Below are 10,578 nucleotides of genomic sequence, written 5' to 3' on the forward strand. Positions count from 1 at the left end.
GTGAATTTCTGAGAATATTTCCTGCAGTACAAAATAGGGATTGAGCTTTTGGTCTGATCTTCTCTTGCTTTCCCCTTCATGAGATCAATCAGAATCCAAAGCTGTTACCAAACATCATCCTGGGTTACAGATCGTTAGATTGTCAAATTTGTGCACTAGACGTATAATACAGCAATCCAAGTGATTAGTTATAAATGTCCTTAAAGGAACAGCTTCAGGAAATATGATGTGATTCTATGAATTGAAGATGAAAGCCAACTGCAGTCTCTTATCTTGCAGTATACAGAGTATGAGCTTCTGGCACGTCCTGCCCTTCTTCTTTGCCACTCATGAGATCAACCAGAATCCAAAGCTGCTACCCAACATCACCCTGGGCTACAGCATCTATGAGAACTTTTTCAATGCAAGGATAACATACGAGGTCATGATGGACTTGCTGTCTACAGGGCAGGAGAATGTCCCAAACTACAGTTGTGGAAGACCAAATAACCTTCTGGCTGTGCTTGAAGGGACCGATTCGGAGCTCTTTCCTTCCATTTCAACTATGCTGGGCATCTACAAAATTCCACAAGTAGGAATGAACACTGAAGCTAATTTCATTTTGTAAAGTCTAATGATAATCCAAAAGGGGTCAGATCATAAATAAAATGATTTAGATGACAGAGCTTAAAGGACGCCTGAACTATTCTATTTTCATCAGGCATTCAAATACCTTTCTTCATTCTTACATCATTGTATATCTTGATTTTTTTAAAATATACACAGGTTACAAAGAGATTTTTCAACTGAACGAACCTCCACCCATAGCTCAAATGAAGTGCTGTCAATCATCCTTTGCATGAAATTTGCATCCTCTTTTCCCACCCTTCTGCCTCTTCTCCCTGTCTTCTGGTCACTGCAGTCTTGGGAGAAAAAAAAACATCTTTTCACCCTTATTCCAACCGATTCCAAACAAAATCTCTAAGGATTGGAATGAAAATAACACAGGCAAATGTTACTTTAAGAGAGTTTTTTTTCCTATTTGCACCTAAAGAGAATAAAAACATACCCAGTTGACACTTTTCTTCCTGCTGCGTTCACATGACGTTCCATTTTCCCCAATCTACGATCAAAGCAAATCAAATTATATATATTTTTAAAACCTTTACAATAAAAGAGCACAGCAAAAAGAGAAACAGTGTAATACAGCAATTTGTTATTGGGGAAAGGAAAATAAAAGAATAGGACAAGAAAACAGCATATCTAATGAATAGTTCTGTGCAGTTGTATAACTTGGTGAATATAATTGACCAGCTGATATGTGAGTAGAGGATTAGCAAGAGAAAAAAAAACCCTTAGAGGTAAGCACTTATTTTTGTCCTTAAGAGCAAAGCAATCAACCATCTCCTCTGTTTCACCTTAGATCAACTATGGGGTCATCAGCCACATTCCAGAGCAGAAACACTATTTCCCTTTTTTCTACCGGGTGAGTCCAAAACAAGAACCTCCTCACTTGGCAATTATCAAGTTGCTCCTGCATTTCCGATGGACGTGGATCGGCCTCGTTGCTCCGGACAATGAAAATGGAGAAAAGTTCAGAAGAACCTTTGTGTCAGAAACATTAAGGAAAGGTGTCTGTGTTGCCTTCTCAGAAAGCTTACCCACGGTTCCAAGAGCAGGGAGGGAAAAGAACATCCTTCAATATTTTACTGACAGTAAAGTGAAAAGTATTGTTTGTCAGTTGGACTTTCAGTCCTCATTAATACTAGCAGTACTAATACAAAACATTGAAAAGACAAAAATCCTGTTTGAGAGAAAAGTATGGATTGCTACAGCTTTGTCAGATTTAAATGTGAGATTATTTTACCACATGGTTAATCTCCAGCATAACCATCTTTTATTATCCTTCTCAACTAAGGCAAAGAAATGGACACAATATCATGATTTTAATTCACATTATTCTGCTACAGGGAAGTTTGGGAAGGAAGCATTTCAGTGTTCTTATTCAAGCCCTTTGTTGTCTAAGAAAGTTTGGATCACATGCCTGGAAAAAGAGACCTGGGAAATCCCATCCCCAGATCTGGTTGCAAGAATCTTGTCTGAGGATGGCTCCAGTATTTCCACAACAATCCAGGTTGTGGCATCAGTCTCCAGTGCTGCCTTTTCCTCCCAAACGAGTAAGAGGAGGATGCCTTCTGGGGACCACCAGACACTCCAGATGGTTCAACCGTGGCATGTAATGCTTCTTCAATATTTTAATAATGGTTCCCTTTCAATTCTTACATGTTATCATAAAGATAAGCAGAGATGATGGGGATAACCCAAGAACAATTGCCTGTTTCTAATATTTGTTCTGACAAGATGAGACATTTTAGAGAGAGAGAAACAGATAGATTGTGCTGCTGAATCTTCTAGATTAAGCCTGGTGTGCTGATTGAGGATGCTTGTGAGAATAGGTTATGATTTCTGAAGAGACTGGAAGGTTCTTTTCACAATTGCTGAATAAATAAGCAGTAGGATGGGACAATACCCATCATGTTCTACTGAACCTCCGTCATTGTTGCACAACATGTTTGGGATCTGAGATTACCAATTTCATAAAGCAGAGCAGGCTAAAATAATAAACTAAAAAGATCTGTATGTGTGTGAGAGGGAGAGACAGACAGACATAGACAGAGAGACAGAAAGAGTGGAAAGAGCCTGGGAGAAACAATGGGAGTGGGAAAGAAAGAGAGGGAGAGAGGTAATTAGAGAGAAAAATAGAATCTTCCTACCACATTTGCATACAGAAGCGCTGCGATAAAGTACCTCTGTTTTGACTTAGTGCTCAAATGAGAATGTATACATTGCAAGGATGATTCTCCATGTCTTTTCAGCTCCATCCATTTCTAAGAAACTTCCAGATTTACAATTTTTCTGTAAATGACATTTATTTGGATGAGTATGGAATTTCCACTGCTGACTTTAATATCGTGGACTGGGCAGTATTTCCCAACAAATCTGCTGCTGGGGTGATAATTGGGAATATTGAAAAAGAAGTCTCTTCAGACATCAAGATCTCAGTCGATGAGAGCGCCATCATATGGCCAACATCTTTTAACAAGGTAACCAAGTCTGCCTCTATGTGGGTTTTATTGTTCACCTGTTCCTATCTATCCATGTGATTTTGTGGTTTATTAGTCTTTTAACTTATATGGAGAGTCACCACAGCTAAAAGGATAGGTTGAAGGAGACTATTTCTCCTGTTCCTATCAAAAGATCTATTCTTATGATAAGAGATATCCAGTTTGATGTCATAGCAATATAGATGTGGGGAGAGCAGAGCTTGATACTCTGCAGCTAATTTCCTTCTGCTAGAGAGCCTCAAAGGGCTAAAGGTCACCCCAGAGAGGCGACAACAAAGGAGGAAACCCTCATTGATCATGGGCAAATGTTAGTTAGCCCATTTGATCCAAGGAAATTCCTCCAAACTGACAGAAGAAGGACAGACTGCATTCATGCAGTCTGTCCAAGAGCTACTGACAGCTGGGAAGGGTGAGGACTAGCCCTATGAGAGGATCAATAACAGCATGACGTGGAACTGGATGAGAATATCCTGTTTCTAGCTATCATTTTTGAACACTATTCTCTGGAATACATCAGGAAAATAATGGAAATGAAACATCAAAACGTTTGCTTGATAGGAGATTTTAATACAATTGTTGATAGAAAATTAGATTAAAGAAGGAGCAAAGGAGGGAAAAAGGAAGAAAGACAGAATGGCAGAAGAAATTTCCATACAGGATACTTAGAGAGAAGGAAACCCCCAAAAGACCCAGTACACATTTTATTCGAATAGACATAAATCTTGGCCTAGAATTGACATGATATGGATGAGCTAAGTACTAATATATATGAGATTGAGGTAAAACCTAACATTTGGGCAGACCATAATCCAATAAAGCTGACCCAGAAAGAGGTAAAGAAGAAATCAAGATGGAGTTTGAATCAATCCTTGTTAAAAGAGAAACACTTTGTAGAGTTATCAATAAAGGAAACTGAGTTTTTCTTTAAAAAAAATAAAAAGGAAGAGATTTAAATTCAGAATACATGGGACACAGCCAAAGCGTATTTTAGAGGATGAGCTATAACATATATGGGTAAAAAGAACAAAGAAAAAAAGAACAATTTACAGCACTAAGAGAAGAATTGAAGAAACTGGAATTAGAATTACAAATACATCAAGAAAAGAAAATTGTGAAAAGACAAATGGAGACAGTGAAACATAAATTAAATTTAATAGAGTCAGAAGAATTGGCTCTACAAATAAAAAGGGTAAAACAAAATGTTTTTGAAAATGCAAACAAGCCAAGAAGGTGGTTGGCATATAAACTGAAAAAAGAAAGAGAGAAGAGACTGATAATAAACTACAAGATGAGAAGGGTGACTTACAATGTCAAACTGATGCAATTTAAAAAAGAAAGACTTTTATGAAAAATTATATAGAAGGAATTTCTCGAGAAAAAATGATACAATACTTTGAAAATGCAAACCTACCAAAAATACTAGAAAACCTAAAAAATATATTAAATGAAAAAATTACAATGATGGAAGTGATAAAAACTATTAAAAAACCAGAAAAACGATAAAACCCCAGGAACGGATGGGCTACCCGCAGAGGTTTACAAATGTCTGCAAGATACATTAAGTCTACCAATGAAGGAAGTGTGTAACGAGGTATTATTAGAGGCCAAACTACCAAACCCATGGATGGAAGCAAGTATTACTTTAATATAAAAGAGAAGATTCAGATTTGACACAGATAAAAAATTATAGTCCAAAATCATTATTAAATGTGGATTATAAGGCATAGGCATAATGCCAGAAAAGTTTGATAAACAAAATGTATATTTACCATTACATGTATTAACCGCAGCAAGGATTGTGTTTGCACGGCACTGGAAAAATGAGATAACACCACCAAAGGAAGCAATAATTAAGAAAATATTGGACTGGGCAGAAATGGACAGACTCACATTGAGAATCAAAGGAAAAGAAGATACAGAATACTTCCAAATATAGAACTTATTTTTTATCAATGATTGGAAAAGCGGGACAGAGAGTAAGAATTTAACCATTATGTCTAGGCAAAAATCAACCCAGACAACACATTGTTCATTAAGCACAAATGAATTGTAATGATAGAAAACTAATAGAATACTTTTTTAAAAAATCTATTGCTTATGATGGGAATACCAACATTGTTGTGATGTAGAACGGAAAACATGTTGTTGGCTATCCCAAAGCTGGTTGTAGCATGTAAGGAAACCTAGGAGCATCACAAACCAGGGAACTGGTCTTTGACACTGAGGGACTTACGGTAGGGCATTTTATTCAGTGGAATCTTTGGTGTTCTCTGAGCTTGGTTGTTTGTTTGCAGGTAATTTCACTGGTTAATTTCCCAACTAAGTAACATCATCAATGCCTGATGATAACACTGATAATGTTATCTATTCAAGTAATGAAATATCTGCAAACAGGCAGTCAAAACCAGAGAACATCAAGGAATTTACAATTCAACCCTGAGTTACACAGAGTTTCTTCTATTGAATCATTCAATGTTTTTTCAGAACTGGAGTCTTCTTTGAGACTGAGTTGATAGTAAATTGAGATCTAAGAAATACGTATTGTAAGAAGGCAGAGGAAATGTTGTGACAGATGGTGTTCTAGCAATTGCTAAGACAAGACGAAGTAACCCTTTGCTTTCCATGCTTTGGACTAGACTTTCCACAGTTTTGTATCTTTGACCAGTTGGCTGAAGCTGACAGGATCTGAAGCCCAAATGCAGAATAATCCTAGGATAATGATGATTGGACTGGAGAGTCAGCAGCTCTTTCTGAACATTAAGGGAACTCTGAGATCATAGCCTGCTGAAATGAAATTGTTAGTGGAGAAATTTCACTGAAACAAACATATTTTAATTGTATGTGGTAAAAGATCTTGAAAGTACCCTCTTGAATTCATGAACCCACTTTGGTGCTCACTTCCATTTTTAGAAGTAATCCCCTCATTCATACATTTCTGATTTTTTTTCTGTTCAGAAGGCCCCCTTTTCTAGGTGTACGGAACGTTGCCTCCCAGGATATACCAAGCTGATGAGAGAGGGAGAACCAGTTTGTTGCTATGACTGTTCTCCATGTATGGAAGGAACCATCTCTGTGCAGGAAGGTAGGTAATTCAAGAACAAAGAAGCAGCACCAGTCTTTTATTCTAAGGATAATATGGTAGCAATAGGAATTGCAGTTAGACTTATTTACTGCTTCATAGTGCTTTACAGCATGCTTTAAGCATATTGCCCCTCAACAATCTGGGTCCTCATTTTACTGACCTTGAAAGGATGGAAGACTGATTCAACCTTGAGCTGGTCAGTATCGAACTCCAGGCAGTGGGCAGAGTTAGCCTGCAATACTGCATTCTAATCACTGTACCACCACGGCTCTGGTATTAGCAAGATTTGTTCTCATATACCAATATACCATTAGATTCAAGAAACAGACTAAAAACACTGCAACAACTGTTCAGTGAAGGTAAAATTCACCATGGTGGATGTTTTCACAAGTTCCTGAAACAATAACAAGCAATCTTGAAAAATATTGAGAGACCTTAAGAAACATGACAGCATTTGAAACACCTATACAAAACAAACCTAACCTCAAATTCTAGTAAGATATTTTTTCTGGCAATTGCAAGAACAAATTTAGGAGAGAATTGGAAAAATAGATATTTTGTCAGTGATGTCAGATTGGGAGGTCACTTTGGAGAATATGCAGCAATGACACAAATACCTACAGCGTTGATTCCTGGCAGCATTAAGTCATGTGGACATGACCTCCCAGAATTCCTTGGGAGTCATGGAATTCAGGGAATTGGGGAATTCTGGCTGAGGAATTCTGGGAATTGAAGTGCAGGTCTTAATGTTGTGTAGGTTGAGAAACACTGATCTACAGTATCTGTGATGAAGCTTAAGTAACTTTTTTTAAAAAAAATAGGTCTCGTACATGGAACACATTGCACAGCAGGATATATTTAAAGCTTTAGAACATGATTTTTAATCAGAAAGTTTTGAGATGAATCAAAACTAATATTAGATGCCAGCAAGAATCTTTACATTTTAAAGTAAAACACAAACACAGAAACAAATAGATTATATGTGGAAGTGGTGTGTGTCTGTGTGTCTCTCTCTCTGTTTGTGTTTATCCTGCTCACAGCTTGGAGAAACAACAAAAGGGAAGAGAGGAATGTTTTCCATAAACATAATTATCTACTTTATTCATGCTTAGTAAGTAAGCATTCTACCCTTGCATTTCATTATTCTAATCATATCATTTTTAAAAAAATAGAGAGAAAAAAAACTTCATTGCTTTATCTACATCCTGCTTCTTGTCAGTTGGTCATGATGCGTGGAATACCATTGAATCACTATTTAAAAATTCGTTGTGTTTTTCAGATGTAGCCCAATGTGCAAAATGTCCACATGACCATCTCTCCAATGAGAAGCGGGATCAGTGTGTCCCCAAAGTTATAACTTTCCTGTCCTTCAGAGAAAACCTAGGTCTCATCCTAGCTGTCTCTGCCCTTTTTTTGTCTCTTATCACTGTCTTAGTTCTAGGAATTTTTATTAAATATCGAGAAACTCCCATAGTCAAAGCTAACAACCGTGATCTCACCTACATTCTTCTGATCTTTCTCTTGCTTTCCTTCTTGACTTCCCTTCTATTCATTGGTCAACCCAAGAAAGTGACCTGCCTTCTTCGACAAACTGCCTTCAGTGTTGTTTTCTCAGTTGCTGTGTCATCCTTGCTGGCCAAGACTATCATGGTGGTGATGGCATTTCTGGCCACAAAGCCAGGCAGCAAAATGAGGAAATGGCTGGGGAAATCTCTGGCCAATTTCATTATCTTGTCCTGCTCTGGTGTTCAGGTGGGCATCTGTTTCATATGGCTGGGAATCTTTCCCCCATTCCCAGATTCTGACTTATATTCCCAAAAAGGGCAGATTGTACTGCAATGCAATGAAGGTTCAGTCATCATGTTCTATTCTGCCCTTGGCTACTTGGGCTTTCTGGCTTCCATTTGTTTCTTGGTGGCTTTTCTAGCCCGAAAACTACCAGGGGCCTTCAACGAAGCCAAGTGGATCACCTTCAGCATGCTGCTCTTCTGCAGTGTTTGGGTTTCTTTTGTCCCTGCCTACCTGAGCACCAAAGGAAAATACATGGTGGCTGTGCAGATCTTCTCCATCCTGACATCCAGCCTGGGCTTACTTGGCTGCATCTTTGTCCCCAAATGTTACATCATCATTCTAAGACCTGAGATGAACTTGAAGGAGAATCTAATAATGAAAAATAATAAGTGAACTTGATTGTAGCAGTTATATTTTATCCAAATTATTGCTAAGTTAAAATAAGACGTTACAAACAGTTATTTTTTCAACGCTGCTAACATCGAATGCTATTGCTTGACAAGAGATAAAGAAGTAGCCATTTCATATGTTAAACTTGTGTATTGCTTTAAAAGGTTGGGAGGGGGCATGAGTAGAATTTCACCTTCAAGGCCATCTCTCTAGGTAAAGAAGATAAGACCTTGGCGGGTTTTCTAATGGAAGGGAAACTGATTCTTTAATTTAATTGGAGAATATGATTAATGACAAAATTAGAAAGGTGGAGAATTGTGTTTTAATATATTGTGCAAGGGGTGAAGATTTCAGATTCCAGCTTCCTTCGAAGAAGCATAAAGGACTTTTAAGGTAAACAATGCCTCAAGTCAGTTGAAAAGCCCACACGTCGGAAACTTGACATATTTGTTCAAAGACTTTTTCTTCCTCCCATGTGATTAATCTTACTATCAATAAATAGCATAGTGAAGTTTGTTGATGTTTCCTCCACCAATTTAAAATCATGTTATTTGTCTTCTAATCTACATTTCTTCAATATCCATTCAATGTACGAGATGAATAAAGAAAGGAATGTACAGTGTTGTCACATTTCTTTACTGATATGGAAACATACTGTTTAACTTTGTTTTGTTCAGAATCTGGCTTCGAGTCCTTGTGTAAATTTTTTAAAAGGACAAAGAGATATTGTCAGATTGTCATTTCTCAAAAACATTCCATAGCTCAACATAATTTCTTTTAATTATTCATTTATTTTAAAAGATTTGTATTGCCACCTATCTTGTGATATATTTTATGTTTTATAATCTTCAAAAGCCATGATCTTAACAAGTATTGTTGTTTTCCGTTTATCCAATCAGGAAGTGACATCTGCTTTGCATACTTAATTTATCTTTCCAATTTCTATCCACCCTCTTTCTCCTGTCTCTCCAAATTTTAAGCTGGACCAGCCAAATGCATTTCGCTCAGCGTTCTAGTCCCTAACAGCAGCATGAAAATATGAGTCTCACTCAGGATTGTAGTTCCGAAGAGCAGAATGAGGATATGAGTCTCCCTCAGGGTTCTAGTCCCTAACATCTACATACTAGGCTGGCCCAGAGGGACTCTTTTCTCTAAAATCAGCAAGCAGGTCACTTCATCAGCCCTCATGACAACTGAACTGACCTTCAAACATAAAAACGGAATTGCTTTTTTTCCTTTTACTGACTACAAAGGTTGGCTCACAGAAGCAGAATAGCAAAAATGCCAAGCAAATAAAATGCAGATCCCACAAGTTTTTGAAACCAATTTAGAGATGTTTTATCAAGAAGATTTGCTAATTATATTTTTTAGATAAGATGCAAATCTCTTGCCAATGAAAACAATGACGAAAAAACCCAGAGCCAGAAAACTACAAAACAATCAGTCTGGTATCAATACCTGAGAAGATCGTGTAAAAGATAATCAAAAACAGATCTGTGAATATCTCAAAGCAAATAAAGTTATAACTAGGAGCCAACATGGGTTTGTTAAAAACAGTTCATGACAAACCAAGTTAATTTCTTTCTTTGACAAAGTGACTAAATTAGTAGACCAAAAAAATTCTATGGACATAGTATATTTAGATTTCAGTAAGGCACTTGGCAAAGTAGACCATAACCTATTTCTTGGTAAGCTAGAAAAATATGGGACAGACATCATCATCACCAGATGGATTTGTAACTGGCTGATAAACAGATCAATGAGTAATCCTTAATGATACTATGGCTACATGAAGTGAAGTAAGCAGCGAAGTACCACAACTATCCTCCTTAGGTACACTACTCATCAATATTTTCATAAATGACTTAGATGAGGGAGTAGAAGGAAGGGAATAAGCTGGCAGGAATAGCAACATCCCAGAAGACATATGCAGGATCCAAAAGGATCTTGACAGACTTGAGCAATGGGCTCTCTTCAACAAAGTGAAATTTAATGTGGAAAAAAGCAAGGTTTTACACTTAGGCAAGAAAAACAACAGATAGCTGTGAGAGGGACCTTGGAGTCCTCATGGGCAATCACTTAAACATGAGCCAGCAGTGTGTGGCAGCAGCCAAAAATGCTAATACAATCCTTGGTTGTGTAAACAGAGGCATAGAATCAAAATCACATGAAGTATTAGCAGCACTTTATAAAGCCTTAGTAAGGCCACAC

General features: G+C 37.4%; 1 protein-coding gene across 1 annotated transcript; it reads left to right on the top strand.

The window, feature by feature from the left end:
- Nucleotides 1-289: 289 nt before the first annotated feature.
- Nucleotides 290-8,370, top strand: LOC310634770 (vomeronasal type-2 receptor 26-like; the record flags this gene model as incomplete). Its single annotated transcript, XM_083353306.1, has 5 exons — nucleotides 290-571; nucleotides 1,403-1,831; nucleotides 2,856-3,083; nucleotides 6,060-6,186; nucleotides 7,466-8,370. 5 exons carry the CDS (start codon nucleotides 290-292, stop codon nucleotides 8,368-8,370), a joined length of 1,971 nt encoding a protein of 656 aa, XP_083209432.1.
- Between the last annotated feature and the right edge of the window lie 2,208 nt (nucleotides 8,371-10,578).

This window comes from Vipera ursinii, assembly GCF_947247035.1.
Source record: "Vipera ursinii genome assembly, chromosome: 2".
In the NCBI taxonomy this organism is placed as follows: domain Eukaryota; kingdom Metazoa; phylum Chordata; class Lepidosauria; order Squamata; family Viperidae; genus Vipera; species Vipera ursinii.